This window comes from Pinus tabuliformis, chromosome 3_1, assembly GCF_031772625.1.
Source record: "Pinus tabuliformis cultivar Carrire ecotype Pingquan chromosome 3_1, CPIR1, whole genome shotgun sequence".
In the NCBI taxonomy this organism is placed as follows: Eukaryota; Viridiplantae; Streptophyta; class Pinopsida; order Pinales; family Pinaceae; genus Pinus; species Pinus tabuliformis.
In genome coordinates, this window is record NC_142301.1 from 967,168,607 (window position 1) to 967,183,094 (window position 14,488).

General features: G+C 36.3%; 1 protein-coding gene and 1 long non-coding RNA gene across 3 annotated transcripts; both read right to left on the bottom strand.

Annotated features, from left to right (window-relative positions):
• Nucleotides 1-887: 887 nt before the first annotated feature.
• Nucleotides 888-2,362, bottom strand: LOC149191028 (uncharacterized). The gene is made up of 3 exons (XR_016256025.1): nt 2,226-2,362; nt 1,429-1,569; nt 888-1,270 (listed from the first exon to the last, which is right to left on the bottom strand). It is a non-coding gene; the product is annotated as an uncharacterized LOC149191028 (long non-coding RNA).
• A 73-nt stretch (nt 2,363-2,435) lies between these two features.
• Nucleotides 2,436-4,916, bottom strand: LOC149191029 (uncharacterized). Of its 2 annotated transcripts, none has more exons than XM_089412326.1 (2): nt 4,502-4,916; nt 2,436-4,258 (listed from the first exon to the last, which is right to left on the bottom strand). In XM_089412326.1, exon 2 carries the CDS (start codon nt 4,255-4,257, stop codon nt 2,806-2,808), a length of 1,452 nt encoding a protein of 483 aa, XP_089268452.1. In that variant the 5' UTR covers nt 4,258; nt 4,502-4,916; the 3' UTR covers nt 2,436-2,805. The 2 variants fall into 2 exon arrangements, with proteins under 2 accessions (XP_089268452.1, XP_089268453.1); XM_089412327.1 differs by having other exon boundaries at nt 2,436-4,251; nt 4,502-4,914.
• Between the last annotated feature and the right edge of the window lie 9,572 nt (nt 4,917-14,488).

Consider the following 14,488-nt stretch of genomic DNA (forward strand, 5'->3'; position numbering starts at 1 on the left):
TAGGGTTTGTCATAGAGTCAAGAAGTCAATAGAGTCATTGTCATATATGAAAGACCCCATTGGGCATCTTGTAACAAGTCAAAAGAATTTTTGTAAGTCAAAAAGTGTCAAAAGAATCCCTCCAAGACAAGTCGGCTTAAAAAGAAGTGAAGTTGTCCTCATTAGGGTTGTTCGAACTCCACAAGGAAGCCTATATATATAAGATACTCGACCTCATTTGTAACTCACTCACTCAAGCTCGTTGAAGCACAACAAGGACAAGAATAACCAGCAAAGAAGAGGAGAATTAGAAGGAAGTCAAACCGAATGTAAAAGGACTGTTTTTGGACTTCTCCTACCACACGTGCGAAAAAAATTAGGGTATCTCTCTACTGCAGCAAGGATGAAAATTACCGTCATCAAAGGAGCCGAAAACAGGTGCCTAATATACCAAGTTTTCAGGCCGAGTAGTCAAGGAAGAGGAGGCTATCTAAGCAAAGGATAAAGGAGGCAAAATTCACCATCATTTCTCTCACACGTGCCAGCTAGGGTTTCTGCAGTAGAGGCCAAAAATTACAGACTTGTAGCAGTGGTCGGAAATCTGAAGTAGAGGATAAAATCTGAAGTTTTCAAGAAGTTTGACTAGCATTGACTTTGTGGAAGAGAAGCTCATCAAAAGAAGAAGCTGACTTGGTATTGGAGGGATCTTTGACAAGAGTATTAGGTCTTGGAATTCATCATTTGAAGATTCTATAAAAGAGAAGAATTCTTGTGGGTTTTCCTATTAAGAGGGAAGGTTTTGGCCGTGGCTAGCAGCCTATATTTTATGTCCTCTTGTCTCATTGATCTTCATAGTTTGGTAGTTTTTTTATGATAAGAACACTATAATAATCAAGTAAAGAAGAAACTAACTACAAAGTACATCCATTTAAGTAAAATCACATCACAAGCAGTTATCAAAGTAAGAGAAATCACCCTAATCTAGCTGTCCTTGATTTCTCAACAGTGTTGCACATACATATGGACAAAAAAGAGGAAGTCTACCTCTCTATGATGAATATTGTTTTAAGTGATCATCTACAATGAAGGCAGGCTGTAGGAAGAGCCAGCTTCATTTCCAGAGCAATTTATTTGATTTCCAGACAATATCACATCTCTGAATAAAGTTCAACACTGTATCCCATGACAGATGGTATCTGTAGCTGAGATTGATTATTTGTTATGTCCAGCAAAAGTTGCTATATCCTCCTTTTGGCAAAGAGAAATAAAACGGAAGAGATCTACTCCAACCCTATGCATACAAGATGCAGCTTATAAGCCATGTAAGTGAAAAAAAAATACATAGCATGCAAAAAGCAGACACAAACAAGGAAAAGAGAATTGTGTACTTAAAAGAAAACACCTTTTCAGACATAGTGACTTTGATCACAAAATCAGAGTAAAACTTACAAAATGATTGAAAAGGAGGAGCACCACAAAAGTGCCTCCTTTCTCACATATGCAAGACCTGGTGAAGAAGAATGACCTCCTTTCTTCGACTCCTGTTTAAGGTAGCAATTAACTATAAAACCTCCCTGCCACTTTGCACCTCTGCACAACATGTCCAGCAACTATTTCTGTTTTCATTTCACAATTGAATGTTAACCTTTTGATGCCTCAAATTTATATTTGTTATTTTCTTTTTAACATGTTATTTTTTTTTTGGAAAGCATCTGCTTTGTTAACTTATCCAAAGACAACATCAAATGTGGAAGAGTTAACGAGAATGCCCCCTTATCAACCATGCCCGAAATGGCATGCAAAATTTACATTATACAATATCATGAATATCTAGGCATTTTTCCCCATTTCAGACAGAAAATAAGTCAACGCAAAGAACTCGACTTTCTCGAACTATGCATTAAGGGAAGAAATTCTTATTTCCAAACTGGAACAAAAGGAATGTGGCATTTGCTCAATGCATTGTGAATTTAGGCTCATTGTAAAATTGAGCACTAAAGTTGGTTATTAACCAACAATTCGTCTCATTTAGAGCTCTATGCAGAAAATCTAAGAGCTCTGGAAATATTTAAACATAGCATCAAAGCAATACCTTTGTTTATTATAGATTAAAATTGTCTCCAACTGGAGTTTAGATAAGAACACCACAATACTTGTCAACAAAAGATCTTAAGTTGGCAAAGCAGGATCCTGAGATACATTCAATCTTCTGTAGTGAAACTCTTATGAAGCTTGTCACGACATACCTAAGATAGAAAGGTGCTTGAATTAAGTCGTAAATCATATCCTGCGCTTTGATTGAACATAAACACACTTTCTATCTGCAAACTTTCTATGCTTGGAGTTCACAAAATCATTGCTACCTTCATCCTGCCATCAGGAAATATTTGTAGCACGGTACAGATTTTGTTAAGCAGCAGGACAATGCTATGACACCCTACTTGCCATGCACCGTATGCATCAATCTGGAAACTATTACTTTCATTTCTCAAGTAGAAAATACAGTGATGATGTTGTTAAATAGTATCCATGATCTATCACCAACTCTGCAGATTGGTACGAACGTGTCTGTTCTTTCATTGCAACTTCATTTCCAAATTCCCTGTGAATTGGAAGCAATGCACATTGTCTATTGGAAAGGCTACAGCTGATCTATAAGCTCACCAATTCTTTAACTTCATTGTTGCCATTCTGTCAGTTTTTACATAACTGCTTAAATGCAATGGCATTTGTGTCTTGTGGTTCTTTCTGCAGATCTGAACCCAAACAATCTGTCTCACTCCACCGCTGAGACCATGAATAAAAACTTCTTTAAAGCAGTAATGATTAAAGAGCAGGTCCTTGGCATTTCAATAAGCTTGAGAGATTTAAAGCCTCCTCATATTTGCCTGCTTTGTTAAGATATCCAATGACAACATCAAATGTGGAAGTGTCAACCATAATGCCCTTATCGACCATGCTCAGCAACACCTTTGCAGCTTCATTCACATAACCACTGTTGCATAGCCCGTGTAAAAGGATGGAGCAGGCATCGATCTCAAGAGCACAACCCATCCTGTCCATGTCATGGTGCCAATTTAAGGCATCAGAATACCTGCCCACAGAGCACATCCCCTTTATGAATGTATTGTATGCTAGGTCATTTGGCTTAATGCCACGTTCAAGCATGCTTCTTAATACTTTCTCGGCTTCGTCTATATTATTGGTTCTCAGAAGAGAAATCACAAACGAGTTATGAACTCGATCCTTTGGCAGGTGCCCTCCCGTAATCATTTTATCCATAAGTTCATATGCATCATTTATTTTTCCCTGTAAACAAAGGCCCTTGCTCAGCGTAATATATGTAACTCTGTTTGGGGCACAACCACATTTAATCATTCTATCCAAGATCTCTAAGGCCTCATTGATTCTGCCTGCTTCAGAGAAGCTCTGAATCAAAGTTGTGTATGTCACAACATTAGGGGCGCATCGTTTCTCTAGCATCTTGTCTAACAGCTCCAAAGCCATCTCTGGGCTTCCGGCCTTGGAAGCGCCATATAATAGATTAGTATATGTGACTACATTTGGAGTACAGCCATGCTCCGGCATCTCATCCACAAGCCTCTGGGCATCCTCTACCTGACCCACATTACAAAATCCTTTTATAAGTGCACTGTAGGTAATGACGTCAGGAGAAAGGCCGCATTCAGACATCCTTTTTAGCATGGCTTCTGCCATATCCATACACCTTGCTTCAGCGAGAAGATGGATAAGTGTGTTGTAGATAGTTGTATCCGGCCTGCAATTGAAATCTTTCATATGGTCTAGTAATTCTCGTGCCTGCTCTACCAAATTAGCCTCCTTGCAGAGATTAAATATGACTTTGAATGTGTTAACTGACACAACACAACCTTCTCTCCTCAAGTCTTTCAAGACCTGTGACAACATTTTTGGATTATGGGTAACACCTAAAGCTTCACAGGCTATCCGGTATATTGAATGATGATGCCTGTAACCAGGTTGCTGTACAGCCCAAATGAAGAACCTGAGACGCAACATTTTATTTTCAGCACACCTGTGTAACACCTTCTCTACAGATGGAGACACTAACCGGACCTTAATTTTTCCTAGGGCTTTCTCTATCTTAGGTGCAGAGCCTTCTTTTTGCAAAACCGTCCAATATTTTTCTATGACTTCAGCCTCAGCTGTACAACTGAACAGCCTACCGAGAAGGCAAGGGACTGAATACTTTATTGCGTGAAGTCCGCATTGTCTGCCAGAGCAGAGAAAACCCTGCATCCTTGCATTCGATGATAATGCAACCAACTGTCAGGCTATATGACAGCATCGAGGCTAAGTATTGGGAAAACTCAAAAATAACAGTAAATACCCAACTTGGACATGGCGATCGCATGCTCAAACAATGAATACCCACTTCAAACTTAAAGAAAAATGGACGGAATGAATCACTCAGAGTTCCAAAATAGCCATGGAGACTGGTGGGTACCTTCAAAATTACGAAAGAGGCTAAATTTTTAAATACCTTCAGGGGAAGAGTCGATGAATTTCGCTTCAGCACTTGCCGTCCGCTCCGGTCAAGACAAGAGTACGGGCATATATTCTTTCCCCCGAGTTAAACCGCAGTCAGATGAAATTCCTCGCCACAGTGAAGCTCGTTAAAGTTGCCAAGATTATCATTGTTTCCTTGATCTCACGAGGAAAAAGCATTTAAACCTCTCTCAGCGGTATGGATTATTAGGAGTAGGATAACAGCCAAAATTTCTTGACATGAGAATTATTTTTTCATCTGTAAGGTTTGTTTGGGAATAAAGAATTCCATCATCGAGATTTGTCTGTTATTCCATTTAAACAAAAATCCGACAGCATTTTGAATCGCTGCAGCCTGCAATTATGATATCGTTAGCGAGAGATTATTCATGGTAAGTATGATGATTTTTACCTTTGTTAAAATTTCAGTATCTGATGTTATTAACTTCAACCTATTCTGTTCTGATCTCATTTCATCATTTTAGAGAAATATTATTTCCAGATTCTACTTCTATCCATTTTAAATTTAGCATATTTTATATGTAAGTTTAATTTCATCAATTTTCACATATTTTAATTTAAAACTCAATTCCTATCAATTTAATATGTTTAGATTAAATTAGATTTGTTGAATTAAAATAACGGTTAATTATCTTTTTATTTGATCATAAATTTAAAAATAAAAAATAAAAAGCATTAAAAGGAAATATTAGCATTGATTTATTGAAATGTATAAGGCATAGAGCAGAGGATAACAAGGTGATTTGTTAAGGCACTATGTGGTGTAAAGCTCACAGGTTTGAAAGTTCATGAGAAAAAGTCTAACCATGTTAAGAGTTGGTATGGGCGCCATCCCCAAGTGATTTTGACGACTTAGATGCCCCTGGGTCACAACTACTCAACCCACATGCAAACAAAAAAAACATTGATTTATTGAAAATTAAGATTTGTATTAATTAAAGTTAATGAGAAATTTAATTATTTCGTTTTATTTCATATTGTTTTTTAAGTTTTTGTCAGTTTTCAACTAACCTAAAATCTAGTCTTAGGGAGGAGATGAGACCTAGTTGAAAATGTGTAAAGAGAGAGGTTGATGAGATCAATTGGTGCTAGATGAGGATCTAAAGCTTAATGAAATATCTCAAATGGAGGATGCAGCCCTAGCTCGGCACTTTGCCAATGAGTCAATGTTCAAAGATTCCCTACAAAAACGAACAAAAGAGAACTTTGCCTCCTTATTAGATTATGAGCCCTAAATTTTATCCTTGGCAAAAGGTTGGGTGTTTTGGATCATGTAATCAAGGTCTAATGCAAAAACAGTTCTCCTAGCTCAATAGAATTGGGGCTCTCAAGCCCTTTTTTCTTAAAAATAGATAGTGGAATTTGATGTTAGCATTAAACGCCTTTATATTATTGATGTTTGGATTTGCCTCTTGAAGCTCCCCCTCATTCTCTTGCTTGCAAAAGTTTTTAGAGAAATAGAGAATGCCCTATGGTTTTTCTATGAAGCAAACACTTTTTATCAATCTTCCTAGTATTTGGGCATGGCAAGGATCCTAGTTGAGCTCAAAATTTCAAATGATTTAACAATTTTTTTAGCAATACGACATGGAAACATTGCATATGGGCAAAATCTAGATTATGAAGAAATCCCTTTCCAATGTGGTTGTTGCCACTCATTATGGTCACTTGGTAAAAGGCTAAGATGGATTGATTCGACACAAGATATGGAAGAAAAAGGTAGAAGCAACAACATAAGTCAACCCAACCGCTTTTGTCTCTTAACATAGCACCAAAGTGTTAGCATCCAACCTTGTTGCTTTTTAACTTGATAAGGAAAAATTAGAGTAAGTCGATAAGGAAAAACTATAGTAAGTCATGAGGTTCAACCTCCCCCTTTGTCTTTATCTCTAGCTCTTTATTGGTTGTGTCCTCCTTTCCTCCCTCCATAAATTCTTATCCTTCTGTTGGCACTCTCCAATTTGATCCAATTGTTGAGATTTCCCCCATTGCAAAACCTATACTAGCCAAGGACTTCTTATCCAACCTCACAGGACTCTCTGGCCCTCTCTTATCCCCTCTTATCCCTCTCTGTGCCCTTTTTTTGTCTAGTTCCCATCCTATCTCCCTTCCCTATGTTGGAATCCCCCCTATATCCCTTAAGGGACCTCCTCCTCCATTGCCTTAAAACCCCTTGTCCTTCAAAAGTGTAAATTCAGGTCTAAATCCAAGATTCAAGTGCCCTCCTATACAAGAATGAAGCAAGGCCTCAATGGTTATGAAGAGAAGGATCCTAAACTACCGCATTGGGGTCACAAATATTTTCTTTCCTTTTCCCAAAAACAAACCAACTTAGAAATTCAATTGAGAAAACAATAGTCTTTATTTGAGGCTCTTAGAACAATTTCCCTAAGATCATAGCCCCGTGATCACTTTATCTCTAAATTGAAGAAGTTTAGTCAACCCTTCTCGAAAATTGGCCATCAAGAGGTTGGTGGAAACCCATAAGCCTTATATATTGTTACTTCAAGAAATAATAATGGAAGGGGAAAAGGAATTAAAATCCATTTATCGAGTCCTTCCCAAATGGGAGTTTCAAGCCACATGTGCCCATGGTCATTTTGAAAGTCTAACTATCAGATGGTGAAAGAATTCCCTTCACCTACAAAACTCTTGGATGATTTTCTCTAGTTTGGGTGTTTCTCTTCTATCTTTTGAGTTAAACCTTCAACCTCTATGCATCAATATCTAAGGGTTATATTTGGAGAGAAAGAGATTTTGGAAAATAATAGAAAATCCTCCTTGCTTAATCTAATCAAGCTTTGATTGTGGGTGACTTAAACTTCACTCTAGGAGATAGTGAAATATGCGGGCCTATGACTTAAATTAACCCTCTTACAGATTTTATGATCCAAAATATCGAATAAGTTAGTCTACTTGACATTCAACCATAAAATTACCCTCCACTTGGACGAACATGAAGTCCGGTAAGGCATGAATTGCAAAGAGGCTAGATAGATTCCTTGTATCAGAGTCTCTTATAGAAGAAAACCTCAAATTTAGACAATGGGTCTCCACTGAAATGGATTTTGATCATAATCCCATTCTCCTTGAATTGGAATCATGGTTCCAAGAACCTTCTAGTCCCATTCGGTCAAAACTCTTATGGGCTTGAAGAGCCTTTGTTCATGGAAGCCATTAAATATTGTTGGGTCCAAACCAATTAGTCTTCTCCAAAATCCCATTTCTTCCTATTTCTATAGGATTTGAAAAGGGTGAAGAATGTGGTGCAAACTTGGGGCAAGGATAGAAGGAAAAGAGATGATGAAACCCTTAAATACTTAGAGGTCAAATTGAAGCCCTAGTTGGAGGAAGAAAGCAAAAGTCCTCCTATTGACCAATAAAAGGATGGATTGAAATCTCTATAATAGCCACATAGAAAGATTCCTTTGGAGCATGAAAAGGAATAACATCTGAAGAGATATGCCTTATGGCACCAAGCAAGAGATGAAATTACCAATTTTTTTCATAGTTTTGCAAATAGAAGGAATCCAATAAACATTATATGGACCACCAATGGTTTAGACAAATCAATAGTATTGTCCTTCAAATATATTGCCTTAGATGGATCACTTTCAAACTCTCTTCGAGAATGATTATTGTGCCTCCAATGATGTTGTCCTATAGGTTGCCTACCTCCTCCCAGGGTGCATTGATTAGGAATGAAATGAATAGCTAATGGTTGAAGTCTCAAAAGAGTAACATATGGGAGTCCTCCACAACTTTCAAAAGGATAGAAGTCAAGTCTTGATGGGATCCTAGTGGAATTTTATCTAAAATGTTTTGATTGATTAGGGAATGACCTTTTGAGGATGTTAGAGTACTCTAAATCCACAGGGGAAATGTCATAATACTCCAGTTCAAATTTCATCACTCTAATCCCCAAGTCAAATAATCCTCATTCCTTTGATCAATTTGGCATGTTTCTCTCTGTAAAAGCACATACAAAATTGTCACCAAGCTAATTACCCTGATCTAAAGAACTTCCTCTCTAATTCTATATCCCCTAAAAAAACACCTTTTTATAAGGAAGACAAATACACAAAATATTTGGCCTTGCTTAGGAAGGCCTACATTCCATACACACGAGAAAGAAAAAAGTGATCACCCTTAAGGTTGACTTGTCAAAAGCTTTTAATTGGGCTGGTTGGCTATACATAAGATTGCTCCTAATTTAGTTTGGATTTTGTCCTACCTTTGTAACACAGACTCTAATATACATCGAAACTATTTCATTTTCCCTTCTAATCAATGGATCATCTTCCCACTTTTTCGAAGTGGAGAAAGGAATAAGATAGGGATGTCCCCTATCCTCTCTCCTATTTTTGCTAGTTGTTGAGTGCTTAAGCAAACTCATCCATAGTGAAATAGACTTTGGGAGTCTAAAATATATATCTTTAAGCACCTCCCTCTCTCTCACACACATTCTCGTTGTAGATGATATCCTAAGATTCTTTAATGGAGACAATAGGTACCTAAATAAGCTTAAGGAGCTTCTCAAAATATTTTGCAAGGCTATAGGAATGATAACAAACAAATAAAAATCTACTCTTACATCTCAGGGTTGATTGAATTGGAACAACACTACATCTCTCGACTTCTGGACATTTAAGCATGAAGCTCAAATGATAGAATGAAATATTTGGCATTTTCCCAAAAGCTAATGGATATATTAAGAATGACTAGATGTGGCTCATAGTAAAAATTGAGAAAAAAATCAACGCTTAGTGCAACAAATGACTCTCTAGCGAGAAGATTATTCTTGGTAATTAGTAGTTATCCAATATATACAATATCACTCTAGCTCAGATGACCAAAGGTATCCCAAAAGAATAAGACAGCTCTCCTTCAAATTTCTTTGTCTATTATTGAAGAAAATAGGTCCCTAGTTCTAGCCTCTTGGAGGAATGTCACTCCAAAAAAACTTGGAGGTTTTGGACTAGCAAACATTTTCCACTTTTCCAAGGGCATTGATCCAAGGATCAGTCCTTCGGTCTCAGTTTCTACAATCCAAATACTTCCATATGGGAATCTCTAATGGATTAGATTAGGAATCCCAACAAAAATTCTCAAAAAGGATCAATTGTATAAAAAGCACTCTTAAATGTTTTTTCATCACTAGAAGTTGGCTTATCTAGAAAATAGGCAACAACAACTTTGTTCTCGTTCCTCTTTTTATACCCTTGTTGGATTAGATTCTCTTCATCTAATCGTCCCGATGATGAACCACAATGGTTGGTTTGAAACGCATCGGCAATCAACACATTTATGTGATGGATCTATAAGATAGGTATTTAAATAATTTTACTCACAAAATCTTCCATTTAGATAACTTAGTTCTCACTAGTAAGGACTCGTGGATTGGAAATGGAAATAACCATGCTTTATCAATACCCTCAATTCTCTCATTGAACAAAAGGGGCTTTTATTACTTAAATAAAGTTTGGCAATGAGACTCTCTTCTCGGGATAGGGTGTTGGATGGCATGGTAGGAGCTTGGGCTAAGGGAAGAATTGGCACATATTTGGACAAATTACACTTCAACTCTTCAAAATTATTTCATTAGAATATCAAACTAGGATGACCAAGACATTTGGTCTCCCAACCTAATAAGTGGATATAGTCCAAAGGTAGGTTATTAAACTTCAGTTATGGATAACAAAGTGGATCCCCCCTCCTTGGTGGGGATGGAAGCTATGGAAGTTAAAATTCCCAGCCAAGTCTGAGCTCTTTATGTGGCCTCTTCTTGTCAATAAGGCACCCACATAGGTCCATCTTTAACAAAGGAACTTCATATGCCCAAGAAGATGTAGTTTATGTAAAAAGGATAGTGAATCAAACTATCATCTTCTTATGGAATGCCATTTCTCAAGAGAAGTTTGGTCTAAAATTAATAGGGCATTAGGGTAAAACTTCCCATAGGTAGCCAGCTCAGTAAAGGAAGTTCTAAAATCTTGGATATCAAACCCAAGCACCAAAGGATTCAAGGCTCTTCCTTTAATTATTGCATGGGGTGTTTGGTTAGCTTGAAATCATGTGTTATTTGATGATTCCTACCCTTCGTATACCCATTACACTATTTGGAGTCTAGCTATTATCATCGCTCATCCTCATAAAAAACTCTTTATTCCCAAAAAAATTGTTTGGTTCCCCCGATTCAAAAGGACTCTCCATGGGCCTTTTTCAATATAGCAACCCAAGGTCAATCTACTTTAGGGAGATAAGGGAGGTTATCTTTTTCTCCAAAGATGTATATGTTTCCTTTTCAGTGTGACTAGGCCATGCTACAAACAATTTCAATGAATTGATGACCCTTAAACTTACCCTTCATCTAGCTAGGGAGAAATGAATATTAAGCTTCACATTTATAATGATTCCCTTCCTAATATCAATTGGATGACATGAGCGTTCAAAAGTACTCTCTTTTGTCAACTTTTTAGGAAATCAAGAGAACTACATGTTGGCGTGGAAATGGACTGAGGAACAAGGAAATCATTGGAAATTCCTAGGCTAATAATGCAGATTATTTTCTCACATCTCGATTCCAACTCTTATTGGGTTTTCACTTTAAGAATAATATTATGTCGTTCCTATTTTTGCATGATTCTATGGAGGCCAATTTTCTATACAATCTCATATTCTCAATGCTTGATCCTAGTAACCACTTGTTTTTTTAATGGAATCATAAAGAATCTTATCATAGTAATAGCTAGATCTTTTTGGAACCATATAGAAGATTATGCTAGATGATGATGCATATCTATTTTTGTGGGTGATGTTTTATAATTTTTGAATCCCATGATCTCTTTTTTAAAAGGGGAATTTGGGACTCTAGCCACAAGAATGCCCCGAGGATTTACAACTATAATTTTCTTTAATAAAATAGATTGGTTTTTTCCCTTGGAAAAAAATGTTTTTAAGATTAAATAGTTTGAAAAAAAATATATAATTCACTTCAATTTTCATAAGATAACACATTATAAATATAGTGATTTTACAAAGGTTTTGAAAATAAGATCTAATGCCTATATAAGTTGTGCACTATAAGAAAAAATATTTATCATCTTCGACTTTGTAAGATTGCAAATTCTACAAATTATTGTTTTAGATCTTGTCCATGTCCCAACTGTAGGTTTTAACCTTATACAATTAATTATTGTAAAAAAATTTGTATTTAAAACAAACAAACAAAAAGTAATAGCAAATGCATGCATTAACACAAAGAATTCATCCTGGAAACCCAAAAATAACAAAACCAACAAGTTTCTTCAATATATGTCATGCGACATGCATGAACCACCAACCCATTTACCTTGAATTAGAATACAATCACAATTCCTTAACCAAAACTACAAAACCACCATGCACCACAAACTTGTTTTTAGGAAAACCATGTATTGGAAATCGCCAAAAATTGATGCAAAAAACGCGAGGGCTTCACTGGGGGAGCAATACCATACCATGTGCGTTCATATTGGGGGATATATATTGAGGAAAAAATGACATAATATATTAAGCATATAAAGGGGGGTAAAGGGTTTTTATATTGGCAAGTATAAAAAATGGAGCTCAAAGTTAATGAAAAAATGGATATCTACAATATCTAGTGAAAGTAGGGGTTTTTTTAAATTGGGAAGGTGTATTGGGTTTGTTTTGGTAGGGGGTTAAATAATGTGATTTAGGTATTTTCCAATATGTAATCAAATTAAGGGTATTGTTTAGTATGCCATGAACGCACATGATATGTCAGAGGTTCATTGAGTGAAGCCCCTGTGGCAAGAAACCACCCAATTATTTTTTTCCGATGGTACTATTGCACATCATCCATTGTATAGTGCATGGAGATAGTCATGCGAAGAATATAACACATACCCAACATTCTCCCATTTGTTGTTTTCTTTGCACTCAAGTGGGTCGTAGGAGTATACAATTAGCAATCTAGAGCAATAATGCCCATTGTTTCTCTACATCAAGAGAACTTTTCAATGCTCACAAATTTGGTTAATGAATCTGCAACATTCTTGAAAGTGTCAAATTTTCCAACAACATCTTCTTGTGTTCAATCATATCTCTCAGAAAGTGACATTGAACATTGATATGCTTTGTCTTTGAGTGATAAGCTGGGTTCTTTACTAGGAAGATTGCACTTCAACCATCACAATCCATCCTTACAGTTTATTGTACCAACCTAATACATGAACATAATCTATGTAACAATTTTGCTTCCTCGCTTACATGAGTCGTTGCCATGTATTCGGCTTTTATAGTTGAGAGTGCCACTATAGTTGTATATTTCCCACCCAACTAATTATTCCTCCAAATAGGTTAAACATATACCCATTTGTAGATCTTTTGCGATCTAGATCTCCAACCTAGTCTGCATCAACAATTCCATGAATGTCTAACACTCTATCCAGTCTTGGTGTTTCTTGGTGGCACAATCCATAACAAGTAGTGCCTCACAGATACCTAAAATCCCTCTTTATTGTTGTCCAATGCTCCTTCCCTGGTATTCACATATACTTGCTCAATACTCCCACTGCATGTGCAATGTTTGATTTGGTACAAACCATTACATACATTAAGCTTCCAATTACACCGACATATGGAACATAAGACATGTCCTCTCTCTCTTCTTGTGTCATGGGACACTAATCCTTGGATAACTTTACACTTGCAATAATATGCATCTTTACTAGTTTACATTCCTACATATTAAACCTATACAATATTATCCTGACACACTTCCTCTAACTTAACCAGAGTTTCCTATTTTCCCAGTCTCCTTCAATTTCCATGCCCAAGATAAAAGTTGCAACAATAAGACCCTTCATGGCAAATTTTTAGGACAACTGAGTTTTCACTTCCTAGATAATTTCCCTGTCATTTCCAATAAACAACATATCATCCACATATAATACCAAATAAACAACATGATCACCAACTAATTTGAAATATGCACAATGATACAATTTTCTCCTTATGAAGATAAGTACTAATATATAAGTATCAAATTTTTTATTCCACATCCTTAATGATTACTTTAACTCATACATGGACTTTTTCAACCTGCATATGAGCTATTTCTTTTCTTTCACAACAAATCCTTTTGGTTGCTTCATGTCGATTTATTCTTCTACATCCCCACGTAGGAATGTTGTCTTCACGTCCATATGTTCTACTTCAAGGTCAAAAGAAATAGCAATAGATAAAAAAATATTATAGAAGTTAAATTGCAATAAGACAAAAAAATATTACCAAATTCAATTCTCTCTACCTCGGAATAACCCTTTGCTACTAATCAAGGTTTGTATTTCTCCACCCTACCTTTTGCATTCAACTTATTCCCAAACACCCATCTGCTACCAATGGGCTTTCTTCTAGATGACAACTCCACTAAATCCTAAGCCTCATTCTTGTCCAAGGTTGAAATTTCTTCAACCATGGCCTTTCTTTAGAACTTGTCATCCTCTAAGTCCACTACCTTCCTAACAGTTCTAGGATCATCACCAGTAATAAACAAAGAAAAATTTGAGTGGAAATCAAGTAGAGTATACCTTTCTAGCTACCTTCTTTCCTAAATTGATCTCTTCAGTGTGAGAGTCTATGGTTCTTCTTATTTTAATTCACATTCTTCTATAGAGTATTATTCATTATCCTTCAATTCAAACTCTATCTTTTATGGTTCTTTCTCCCTTGGTAGGACTTCTTGTTTGACAACATCTTTGACTTCTCTAAATACCACAACTCGACTATAAACAATCTTCATAATTTCTAGGTTCCAAATCTTATAACCTTTCATACCATCTTTATATCCAATAAAGTTACACTTTCAACTTTCTTATCTAGCTTACTTATATTCTCCTTTGGAATGTGTACATAAACATCATAGGAATACCCTAAGATGTTTAAGACATGGTTT

Bases quoted from the DNA above. Each gene is read 5' to 3' on its own strand.
- LOC149191029 (XM_089412326.1), bottom strand. From the start codon at position 4,257: ATGCAGGGTTTTCTCTGCTCTGGCAGACAATGCGGACTTCACGCAATA.